Raw genomic sequence first — 12,859 nt, 5'->3', positions numbered from 1 at the left:
TTGTATATATTGTTTTTCTCTTCTCCTTGAGTCCTTTGCATAGTTTATTCAGAGCCAAGTCCTTTTGTATGGACACAGTAAGACTGTAGCAAATGCTATGCTTTTGTAACCTGGGAATCATTTGACTCTACATGATGTTTTTCTCCTGGGCTTCTGTTCTCTGGACCTAAGCCTCAGCTGCCCTTACTTCCTAGCACCCCCAAAAGCAGGGTCCCATTGAGGGACAGGAAGGACCCAGGGCAAGCGGTGAGTTATGTGCTACCCTGGCATCGAGATGGGCCTGGCCAAAGTGCCTAATGCTTAACTATAAGTTAAGAGCTTGGCCATGGACAAACGCTGTCATGATCCAAAAAGTAATAACTAGATTTGGACCCTGCTAGGGTTAGGAATGATTAATCTGGCCTGAGTGCTGTAGTCTGAGTCTGTGGCAAGACGTTGCCAGGAGAGCTGCCTTGCAAGCCTCAGTGTAGCTCTTGCTATGTCCATACAAAAATAACTAGTATTAAGATGTGAATAAGTTCTTGGACTAAGGAAAGGAGAAAAACCTTAAGAAGTATTTTATCTGCTGGCAGTCAGAAAGGGCTTTCTTATGTTGATTTTGCTACCTGACTGTGTGTAGCCTAGAGGGCAAGGTGGGAGAGACAAGTAGGAGGGGAAGACTAGTGAAGGAGGATCTAGCGGTAGATCCAGAGAGAAGACGGAGCTAGGAGTGCGGGAGATGAGAAAGATGGAAGCTTGAATAAACGGTAACTAATCAGCAACCAGCGTGGTCCTCGTTCTTCCTTCGCCTGTCCTTGGCCAATGGCCGTCCTGATTCAGCCCATACACAGCAGTTCCAGAGCACTGAACATGGGTGGTGAGACAGAGCCGCCCGGAGAGCCTGTGAGTGCACACGCCCTTCGATGTGCGTAGTTTTTACACTCATCCAGCCCTCCCTCCGACAATCCCACTTGGCATACTCTAAGGTTTAGTTTCTCATTGATCATTGCCTATTCGCTTGCTTTGTTTCTTTACACTCCACATAGACATGAGGTAATCTAATCTTTGTTCTCTTCTTTCTGACTCACTTCACTTAGCGTGACTCCCCCAAATTTCATTCAATCTGTAGTGAAAGGCAAGATATCATCTTTTCATAGTATAGCTGAGTAGTATTCCACTGAGTATATTACAAATTTGGGAGGATGGGTAGGGAGGAGGTTGGGCACACCTGGATGTGCTCAGGATTTACTCCTGGCTCTGTACTCAAAGATCCTGGCAAGGATCAGGGCACCATACATGATTCCAGGGATCGAACCTGGGTCAGCTGCATGCAAGGCAAACAAGCGCTTTACCCACTGTACTATCTCTTCATCCCGGTAGCACAGCTTCTTTATCCATTCATGTGTTGTTTGGAACTTGGGGTGGTTCCTGATCTTTTCATTGTAAATAGAGCTGTAAGGAACATAAATGTGCTTTTATCTTTTTGATACAATGTTTTTGTTGGTAGATATTGATAGAATATTGGTTGATAGATATTGGATCACTGGGTTATATGGCAGTTCTATCTTTAATTCTTCAAGAAGTTTCCATGTTGTTTTCCATAGAGGCTGGGCCAGATAACAGTCCCACCAACAGTGAATGAGGGTTTCTTCTTCATCTGGTTCCCACTAGCATTTGTTGCTTCTGTTCTTTTTGATACAAGGCCTCTCTCACTTGTATGAAGTGATACCTTATTGCCATTTGTGTTTTTCTACTAATTAGGGAAGATGAGCACTTATCATGTGCCTGTTAGCCATCTGTACCTCTGGAAAAGTGTCGATTTCAGTTCTCCCCATTTTTTACTGAGGTTGTTTGTTTTGTTGTTGTTGAACTTTGTTATTACTTTAAATATCGCAGATATTAGTTCTTTGTCAGAAGCCTGGTAATCAAATGTGTTATCCCATTCAGTAGGAGTTTTTTAATTTTAAACATAATTTCTGTCACAGTTAAGAAATTTTTAGTTTGATGTAGTCACACTTTTTAAGTTTTTGCGTTTTCCAGTGAAGTCAAATCACTAAAAACAACATGAAGTTGAGTTTCAGAGAGATCTCTCAGTGTTTCCTCCCATGTATTTGATGGAGTAAAGTCTAACATCAAGATCTTAATTCATTTTGATTTTTGTATATGTTGTGAGATAGTAGTCTCCTTTTTTCCTTCCTTCCTTCCTTCCTTCCTTCCTTCCTTCCTTCCTTCCTTCCTTCCTTCCTTCCTTCCTTCCTTCCTTCCATCCTTCTGTTCTTTTGTTCTTTTTTAATTTTTTGGATTTGGGGGGTCACACCCATCATTGCTCAGGGTTTACTCCTGGCTGTGCATTCAGGCATTACTCCTGGCAGTGCTCAGGGGACCATATGGGGTGTCAGGGATAGAACCTGGGTCAGCCACATGCAAGGCAAATGCCCTCCCAGCTGTACTATTGCTCTGGCCCCTACTCTTTCACTCTTTCTTTCTTCTCCATGTGGCTAACTAGCTTTTCCTAACATAATTTGTTGTAGATGATTTTCTTTCTCCACGGAGCATTTCAACTCAAAGCAAATAGTAGCATTTAAAGGTGAATGATCCTGTATGTAAAGAAGATAGTGGGCAGATAATGGTCCATTCCTTGCTCAGGAGCAAAGAGTTACACTGTAAATCACTGACACTATAAAATCTGACGTCACTATAAAATCTGCTTTCTGTGACTTCAAGCTGGACTCAGACAACCGAGAAAAGCTGGTTTTCTTTTTGCTCTTAATTTTACAGGTGGTAAATGTCACTGGTAACCAAGACATCTGCTACTACAACTTCCTCTGTGCTCACCCCTTGGGAGTCCTGAGGTAAGCCTCTCCGTGTCCTCATTTAGAGATGTCTTCCTGTGTGGTACTGTGATTCAGTCTTTAAAATACTAGAAACAGTGATGTGAAACTATCTCAGTCCAGAGTAAAGAGGAATATCAGAAGGTTGAAATCAGCTATGTTTCTCTCTCATTTGTGTATGTGGGGCAGGGGAGGGGGACCTTAGGAAAGGTTCTCAGAAATAACTTCATGGGTTGGGGATGGCTCAAAAGTTAATGCACATGTTTGGCATGAGGGGAGGCCCAAGTTCAATCCTAGGCACCACTGGGAGCAACCTCCTAGCAAGGAGCCACCAGTCCCTGAGCAGTGGGGAGAAAGATGCGGAGAAGAGGGAGAGAGAGAGGGGGAGGGTAAGAGAAGGGAAGGAAGGGAAAGAAGGAGAAGGAGTGGAGTGTAGGGGAGAAGAGAGGAAGAGATGAGAGGAGGAGAAGAGGGGAGAGAAGGCAGGGGAGAAGAGATGAGAGGAGGAGAGGAGGGGAGGGGAGAGGAGAATAATCTGCTGAGGAGAAGGGTAGGGGCGTTTTTGAGAGCACTAATTCATGGGCAAGATAGAGTATTATTATCCTTCATTTTAGTGGAGACCTGAGACTTAGAAAGCTAATGACTTGCTGAAGATTTTTCAGATTTTAGTGATGTCAGGACTGAGATCTTGGCCTGATTCTTCCCAGGCCATGCTACTGTCCCCAGAACAAGGTGACGTGTGTGGGAGTTTGGAGCCTGACTTCTTTTCCTAGAAATGAAGTAGCCTGCACTTCCTTAAATAGAATCATTGGATGTGTCCCACTGACTCTTATCCTGAAATTCCACTTCTAGAGCTAAACTACTGAGTCCATTTAACCACGTAAACTGCAACACAATTTTAAGAGAAAAAGAAAACTCCCTGGGTTAATGTCTGAGCACTCTCTCTCCATAGAACCGAGAGACTTGGCCAAACTCTTAGAGCAGCTCTTTCCCAGATTCCATCATGCCAGTGCCGAGGGAACAAGAGAGGACTGGGTGGGTGTGCGAAAAGCTGAGTAGGACCTACAGAGAGGAACCAGACACGGTGCCACAGACCAAGCACTCTAAAGAGAAGACCGGGTTAAGGATGCTTTGTGACTTTCCTGTTCTGCAGCCCTTAGGAAGAGTTGACTGGTTGAAAACATGGGCCACGGTGCTTACTCGCTGATCTGTGCTTTCATTTGGGCTGAGAATCTCTCAGTGAAGAAGACGCCTTCACTTTCTCACTGTCCTCTCTCCACCCTCTAGTGCTTTCAACAACATTCTCAGTAACCTGGGCCACGTGCTCCTGGGGCTCCTCTTCCTGCTGATAGTCTTGCGCCGGGACATTCTCCATCGGAGAGCTCTGGAAGCCAAAGACATCTTCGCCATGGTGAGAAGAGGTGGGAGCTAGGAAGGGAGATGGTTTCAGACCTCAGTTGCAGTGCAGAGGGACAGCGGCTATAGGATGTGATGGTGGGACTGGAGTGATAGCACAACAGGTAGGGCATTTGCTTTGAACACGGCGGACCCGGGTTCGATTCCCAGCATCCCATATCCCCTGAGCACTGCCAAGAGTGATTCCTGAGTGCAGAGCCAGGAGTAACCCCTGAGCATCGCTGGGTGTGACCCAAAAAGAAAAGAAAAAAAAGGATGTGATGGTGGATTATGGCAAAGAGGTGCAGGCTTGTTTGGTGACTATGTCGGTAACTCTTCTCTCCTTCATGCTTTCTTCTTTTTCAGGAGTATGGGATTCCCAAACACTTTGGTCTCTTCTATGCTATGGGCATCGCACTGATCATGGAAGGAGTGCTCAGTGCCTGCTACCACGTCTGCCCTAATTATTCCAACTTCCAATTCGGTAATTAAAATTTACAGCCACTGTGTGGATTTTGAATCATAGGAGTCTTATCCTGCCAAATGTCAAGGTCATGCTTGCCAGAGCTAAATGACATTTTAAGGAGCTGAAGCCATCAGAGTGCATCTTTCTCCACGTGGCACGATTTCTACATTGCAGCACATTTTTGGTTTGTTTGTTTGTTTTCTCTCTGGCTTCCTCTTATTCTAGAAAATGCCTGAACTGAATGTTGATCCCCTGGCTAGATCTGAATGTGGCTAATGAAGTAAGTGTTGAGCATATAGTTTCTCAGACACTATCTACCACCAGACATCTGGAAATAAGCCTTGGTATAAATTTGCCTGGTTTAGCAATTAGATGGTGTTAGGATGAAATTAATAGAAAAATCATTTCAAATTGGATTAAACAGTAAGGAAATTGATCAGATGACCATTTGAAAAACCCGTGGTTGAAAGGGCTTGTAATTGGTTCCTTGGGGGCCTCTGGCTCCTTCTCTCTAAGATCCCTTTGTGATCTATCTATATTGGGGTTTTATTTTTGGTCTGTCTTTCTTCAAGGTGATACAAGTAGCTACAGGTTCTGGCCTCTTATCTCTATCCCCACAGTGTCTGAAGATGTCAACAAGGCTTCTAGGAGTCTTGATTTAAGAGCAAGGAAACTTATTTTTCAACGTTCCCCCCGCCCCGAGATAACATTCCTTCACATTTTAATAGCTGAAGTAATTGAGTGCAGTTTTCATACTTATTTCTGACTTATTTCATTCAGGGTAATGCCTGAGAGATCCATATTGTTATACATATTAATAAAAAATCTTCTCATTACCTAGTAGTCACAGCTGAGCCTGGCAAGATACCCTTAGCATATTCGATATGCCAAAAACAGTGACAACAAGTCTCACAATGGAGACATTACTGGTGCCTGCCTGAGCAAATCGATGAGCAATGGGGACGACAGTGCTACAGTGCTACCTTGTGCTGGGTAGCAGAGGCCTGGGCTGTTAGAGCAGTTATAGGCTGAGGCGGTGGATGGCCTTTAGCTCAATGAGATCAAGCCCAGCCGCTGGTGGGCAAGGCATATGTGTCTGAACTGAAAATGGAGCCGAGATGTTTGAGTTAGTCCTGAGGTGCTGTAAGGAGGCAGGAAAAGAAGAGCTAAGGCTGGTATTAAGCAGTTAACATTGCGCAGGATCAAAGATAAGGAATTTTATTTTTATTTTTTATTTTTTTTTATTTTTGGGGGGTTTTTTTGGGTCACACCCGGCGATGCACAGGAGTTACTCCTGGCTCTGCACTCAGGAATTACCCCTGGCGGTGCTCAGGGGACCATATGGGATGCTGGGATTAGAACCCGGGTCGGCCGCGTGCAAGGCAAACGCCCTACCTGCTGTGCTATCGCTCCAGCCCCTCAAAGATAAGAAATTTTAAGACAATTTTTATGGTTTTGCCCTGGTTTCTAAAGATCCATTCAAACATCACAGAGATTCCCTCTTGATTTTTTTTTTCTTTTAGTATAGCACTGTAGCACTGTCATCCGTTGTTCATCGATTTGCTCGAGCAGGCACCAGTAACATCTCCGTTTTAGAGACTTGTCACTTCTTTTGCATATCAAATATGCCACGGGAGCTTGTCAGGCTCTGGGCTGCGGGCGGGATACTCTCATTAGCTTTCTGGGGTCTCCAAGAGGGGCGGAGGAATTGAACTCGGGTCGGCCAGGTGCAAGGCAAAAGCCCTACCTACCGTGCTATCTTCTACTGTGCTTTCATCATCAAAACTTGTAATCTTGGTCTTTCCTTCTTGCCTTTGTATAAAGCTCAAAGAGACACGTTGGCTACTTTGGCAACCTTAAAGCGAACTCCAGGAATGTCACCAACAGCATGCCCTTTGCGACCAAATCCAGCGACCAGAACTTCATCGTTTTCCCCAATAAAATCCAAGCAGCCATCATTGGGTACAAAAGGCTGTGATTTTTTTTTTGCCATTCTTGATTAGCTGAACTCAGACGCACTTCCTGATAGCAGAATTTGGCTATTTAGCCTCACTGCCAACTTTCTCTAGCATGATCCCCTTTGTACGGGAAGCACCCCCGAAAGGGCTGACTTCAGGGTCATGCCCAAGTGCGCTTTCTCGCACTGCTTGTCGTGCCGCTTCTGATCCCGCTGGTGGCTGCAGAGCTTCCGGGCAGTACAGAGCCTGTGACACTTACCCATCCTGCCACTAATGCAGGCCTGAGCGAAAGAGAGACTCAATTCTCTCTTTCAGTTTTTAAATGAGAAAATATTTGAATAGATTAAACTATAAAGAACCCATTACTCAAAATGAACAGTTTAGCAAATTATAAAATATATGCCAAATCTTTGATTCCTCCATCCCTCTCGGAGAGCCCGGCAAGCTACCAAGAGTATCTCGCTAACATGGCAGAGCCTGGCAAGCTACCTGTGGTGTATTCAATATGCCAAAAACCGTAACAAGTCTCACAATGGAGACGTTACTGGTGCCCGCTCGAGCAAATCGATTAGCAACGGGATGACAGTGACACTTTGCCAAATCTGATTTTAATGATTTTGTGTGGTTAGCAAGGATTGAACCCAGGACCTCCTATTGAACCCAGGGCCTTGCATATGCAAGACAGCCATTCTACATTGAGCTACATCCGAGGTCCAAAACCTTTTTTGGTGGTGTCAAATAGAACCCAGATCTTCTGTATGCACTTAACCACTGAGCCCCACCCCAGCCCCTCTTTAATCTGTTTTTTTAAAGAAATAAAATTTTGTGTAAAGTTGAGGGCCTAATTTGAACTGTTCTTCAAACTTATTTTTGTGTCTCCTTTCCCAGAGGCAACAACTATGATTAATTTGGTACTTACTCTTCCAGTTGTTTTCATAGCGCTATTAAAGTCATAGTGACTTAAATCAGACTGTTAATTTATTATACTGTGTTGCAACCTTTTAAAATTCAAAAATATTTTCAATATTTATTAATATTTTATCAGAACATTGAGCATATTCATTTTTAAGGATTGTCATATTTAGTAATAAAATTGCACTACATTTGCTAATTCCTCTCCTGAACATTTAGAAGGTGCCAATATTTTGCTATACAGGCAGTGCTACAATGAATATCCTTGTATACAACTCTTGGTCCACTCATGAGAGAGGGCCCCTGGTATATGTATATGGAGAATGTTGCTATTCTCTGTGTGCCTTTTCCATCTTAGGAAAATCACCAAATTTCACCCAGAGTTAATTCCCACTCACTAGCTACCTGAGAGCTGCAGTTCCTTACCTCATCATTAATGTATGTTACTGTCAGACATTTATCTTTTTGGTACATTTTTTTCAGCAGTATGGGACATTGCATTTTTCTTTTAAATTGCATTGCCCTAGATCTCATCAGCTAAGCTACCTTTAATTTCTATTTAAAGTGGTTTTCCATCTCTGGACTATAAAAACTATGTGGTTATACTTTAGAATGATAAGTGGCAGCTCCAACACCTCTCTAGGATTCTTCTTCTCTCCCCTCTTCATGCTCTTTCTCCTCCTTCCACCTCCTCTGATTTTTCCTCCTCCTCCTCTTCCTTCTCCTCCTCCTCCTCTTCTCTTCCATCTCTGCTCTTCTTCTCTTCCCCTTCTCTTTTCCTTCCTTTTGTTGTTTATTAGCCATCATTGCCATGAGAGCATGGGAGCACTTGGTCGTGGTGCTCACACACTGTGCTGTAGCTCTGGGGACCACAAACAGCCAAGCTGCCACTGCTGGGATGCCATTGAGCCTACAGACCATGCCAGGGATGGACCTCAAGCCTCACACATGAGAGGCAGACACATTGCCAGTGAGGTGTTCCGGGCCCCTAAGATTCTTTTTGTTTGTTTTTGAGCAGGGCTCAGGGTTTACTCCTAGCTCTGTGCTCAGGGATCACTCCTGGTGGGGTTGGGGGAGACCATATGGGGTGCCTGGGATGGAACCCAACTCCTCACCTGCTATGCTGTTGCTCCAGCCCCACTAGGATTCTTTTCACTCTCACCTTTAAGGGTTATTTATTGGTGGTCATCCAGCCAGCCTTTAAACACAGCAAACCCTGCAAGGGCTGGGCGCGGAATGCAGTCAATTATCTATGGCACAGTCCTGGAGAGGGTTGGGAGGGATGTATGGGGAGTCTGTTTCGAGACTGTGTCTGGGTAAGCAACAGGTGTCAGTAGTCTGAGCACAGCAAAAATGACTGACTCAGGGCTGTAGTGATAGCACAGCAGGTAGGGCATTTGCCTTGAACAGGGTGACTCAGATTCGGTTCCCAGCATCCCATATGGTCCCCTAAGCACTGCCAGAAGTGATTCCTGAGTCCAGAGCCAGTCCTGAGCATTGCCGGGTGTGACCAAAAAAAAAAAAAAAAAAAGATGACTGACTCAGCTGACTCAGCGCCTGGTGTGTGCTGCCTCTCTGCACCCTCAGACACTTCCTTCATGTACATGATCGCCGGCCTGTGCATGCTGAAGCTCTACCAGACGCGCCACCCCGACATCAACGCCAGCGCCTACGCCGCCTATGCCTCTTTCGCCGTGGTCATCACGCTCACTGTCCTTGGAGTGGTACGGCCCCTGCCCCTGCCTGCAGCCCAGCTCTCCAAAAGGACCCACTTATTACCAAAGGAATGGAATTAGCTAGCCCCAAATGAATCAGGCTCCTTGCTTCACTCTTGGAATTTTGTGAATTCATCTCTTTTTTGTTGTTATTGTTGTTTTTATGATTTCTTGTTTTGCGTGTTTTTTTTTTTTAAATAGGGGCCATACCCAGCTGTGATGGGAGGCCCTGGTCCCGCTCTGGCAATGGGGCCTGGTCCAGCCCACATCAATGATACATGCTGGGGCTCAAACCCAGAGCCTCACACATGGTAGGCATGTGCTTTGTGTGAACTGGTTCCTTGGCCCTAGCTAGTTGTTTCTAATACAATGGGCACCTGTCAAACTAAACCTGGAATGTCTGACAGCAGCTGGGACCTAACTCAGTGGTGCTGGAATAGGCATGTACCCGCTGAGGAGAGGCTGTCACAAGAGAGCAGAAACCTCTTCCGGAAGGGGGCTGTGCCAGTGCTCTTGCCTTTAGTTACTTAAAGATCTGAACTCTTGGCTTATGTCTGTTGACCCGGCCCCAGGGTTGTTCGTTTCCTCCTCCCTGGGCTGTCGGGGCTGCACAGCCCACAGGGGGACACAGAGGGACACAGGGAATAGCTCTCAGCCACTGGCTTGCTCTTGCCTTAAAGTCACTGAAGCAAAGTCCATAGCCCCTCAACCATTTTCATATGGTCTTGTGAGCTCAGAGACGGAGGAAAAAGAAACAACAGAAGCACACACAACTCAGACTTTTATTCGTTCTTTTGGTTTCGTTTTTTTGTTTGTTTGTTTGTTTGTATTTTGGGGGGGGGGGTTGTGCCATACCCGACAATGCTCTGGGCTTATACCAGCTCTCAGCAATCTTCCCATTGCATGGGGTTCAAGGCATGCAATTTATGGTGCTGGGCGCATGCAAGCACCACAGCTTGATTTTTGACTATGCATACATGAGGGGTAGAGCCATTTTTCTAAATTCTCCAGGAAAATCCAAGATGGAGATAACTTCAGTTTTGCTTCTAGGTGTTTGGGAAGAATGACTTGTGGTTCTGGATCATCTTCTCTGCGATTCACATTCTGGCCTCTCTGGCCATCAGCACACAGATCTACTACCTAGGCCGTTTCAAGATAGGTGAGTATCGGTTTCTCTCTCCACAGCAAACTGATGCAGGTAGCCCCAAGACATCATGGTTTTTGCCTATGTATGCAAGGTGGTGATGGCACTGTGCACCCAGACACACACCCTGAAGACTCTGTGTGTGACGTGGCATATGCACTCCCTCAGAGGACTGCAGTAAGCTAGCAGTGCTTGCTTCATTTCCAGCTGCAAAATTATAATACTGGCTGGTCCTTAGAACTGAGACGTACCTCTAGCTCCAGTCCCAAACATTTGTCAGTCTACCCAAAATAAGCTTTGAACACATGTTATAGGATCATGCCACTATTTTCACCTAAAGGAATACTTTTAAGTTCAGAATACTAAAAAGGAGCATTTCTCTAACAATATTAAATGATTGTTCAAAATAAATTTTATGTTATTTTCAATTCAGGGACTGGAATTTCTGAAATATGAACTTCCTAACCCTAGTGATGGGACCCTGTTGGACCTTGACAAAGTAATCACATAAGAACACTGTATTTTATAGAAACCAGTTTTAGATCTGCGGGTGGTCAGCTGCCATACAGCGGAACAGGTTTAATTTTAGATCATTTAAGTTTCAACAGTCATTTTAAAAGCTGGGAAATCAGACTTGTATAAATTTCAAGAAAAAAATTTTACTTTGAGGACTTAGTGTCACAAAACACACCAGTAACCCTAAAATGCATATCTATAGGCACTGGGAGGGAGCCAGATACTCAGAGTAAACCTGTACGGCCACGGGGAGGACATGGAAATTCCACACAGTGCTCCCAGGCAGGAATTGGGTTTTTTCCTCATCAATATCATAACCCCACCACACCCCCAAAAAAGGAAATTGAATGAAATTACACTATGTGATTATTTGCCCCTAAGCAAAGACCACGCCTAATATTTGCTGAGCCCAAACAAGACTGGAAGTAAAAGCCACATGGCGTACTGTTAATTCATAAAATGTTAATTCATAAAGCAGACTAAAACATTATTCCATAAGTGGAAGGACAGGAAGAAGGAAGCAAGGAAGGAAGGAAGCTTATGAATTAAACATACCTTCATTACAGCCTGGACTGGAGCGATAGCACAGTGGTAGGGTATTTGCCTTGCATGTGGCCGACCCAGGTTCGATTCCTCCATCCCTCTCAGAGAGCCTGGCAAGCTACCAAGAGTATCCCGCCCACACAGCAGAGCCTGGTAAGCTACCCGTGGCATATTTGATATGCCAAAATCAGTAATAACAAGTCTTACAGTGGAGACGTTACTGGTGCCTGCTAGAGCAAATCGATGAGCAATGGGATGACAGTGATACAGTGATCATTACAACCTATAAGGTCCAGGTTTAAATGTAGATTTCTCATCTCCTTAGAAGATCATTGCAGAACATAGCTGTATAAGAGAACTGATACCAGATTATGCCTTTTTTCCTCCCAACTCTGTACCAAATCTTTCTATTTTTTCAGTGCTGGGTTCAAATTCAGGACCTTACCCATATATGGCATGTATCCTACCACTGAGCTTCATTCCCAGCTCTCTCTGCTGAATCTTACAGGTTTTATTTTCATACGTAATGGACACCTCTTCCAGCTCTAGGTAGTTTTGCTAGTTTCACTACCAGCATTTTCTTTTTTTATTTTAATTTTTTATTAGTTAATCACCGTGAGGTACAGTTACAGACTTACAAACTTTCGTGCTTGTGTTTCAGTCATACAATTGTAGGTCGAGTACCCATCCCTCCACCAGTGCCCATTTTCCACCTCCCACATCCCTCCCACCACCACCACCCCATCCCCTCCACCCGCCCCACCTCTGTGGCAGTCACTGCCAGCATTTTCACCACAAATATTTTCACCAAAGACATGCTTGAAACATAACGAATTATAGTCATGAGGCAAATTTTCTATTAAAAAAGATTAAAAACTAAAAGAGAGAAAGGACATAGTGAAATAAGACTTTTAAAATCTGGGTAGAGATCCATGGCAATACTATGCAAAGAACTGATTTTTCTTTTTCAATAAAAGGGAAAATAAAAGGAAAATTGAAACACTGTAAAGGATAAAATGAGATAGGAAAGACAAATTAGTCTTTAACTTTACTACAAAATAGTCTAATACAAATACATTTTAAAGAGGTACAAACCATTCCAATACATTTAAATACATATTTGAGGAGCCAGTGAGTAAGGCATTTGGTTCAATCCCTGGCATCCAATATGATCCCCTGAGCACTGCCAGGAGTAATTCCTGGGTGTGGAGACAGGAGTAAGCCCTGAGCACAGCTTAGTGTGGCCCAGAAACAAACCAGATATAGTGAGTGAACACAGAAGACAGAGCATGGCCACAGTGGGACAGAACTGCATGGGCTACTAGCGCAGGCCTGGATTCCCTCTGCTGTGAGCAGAACACAGGAAGAGGGGCGCAGGGCACACTGCTGGGACAGTATGG

At 44.5% G+C, this 12,859-nt stretch overlaps 1 protein-coding gene and 1 pseudogene across 2 annotated transcripts in view; one reads left to right on the top strand and one right to left on the bottom strand.

The window, feature by feature from the left end:
* The window catches only part of SIDT1 (SID1 transmembrane family member 1), a 107,550-nt gene that overhangs the window by 80,311 nt on the left and 14,380 nt on the right, over positions 1-12,859 (top strand). For both annotated transcript variants that reach the window (XM_055126382.1, XM_055126381.1), the window contains exons 15-19: positions 2,758-2,831; positions 4,098-4,221; positions 4,572-4,689; positions 9,129-9,265; positions 10,307-10,415. In XM_055126382.1, coding sequence (XP_054982357.1) covers positions 2,758-2,831; positions 4,098-4,221; positions 4,572-4,689; positions 9,129-9,265; positions 10,307-10,415 — 562 coding nt within the window. The remainder of the gene's footprint in view (positions 1-2,757; positions 2,832-4,097; positions 4,222-4,571; positions 4,690-9,128; positions 9,266-10,306; positions 10,416-12,859) is intronic.
* On the bottom strand, positions 6,172-7,614 carry LOC129402040 (40S ribosomal protein S23-like; annotated as a pseudogene).

This window comes from Sorex araneus, chromosome 2, assembly GCF_027595985.1.
Source record: "Sorex araneus isolate mSorAra2 chromosome 2, mSorAra2.pri, whole genome shotgun sequence".
In the NCBI taxonomy this organism is placed as follows: Eukaryota; Metazoa; Chordata; class Mammalia; order Eulipotyphla; family Soricidae; genus Sorex; species Sorex araneus.
Note: the sequence above shows the minus strand (reverse complement) of the source record. Positions and strands in the feature narration are given on the sequence as shown.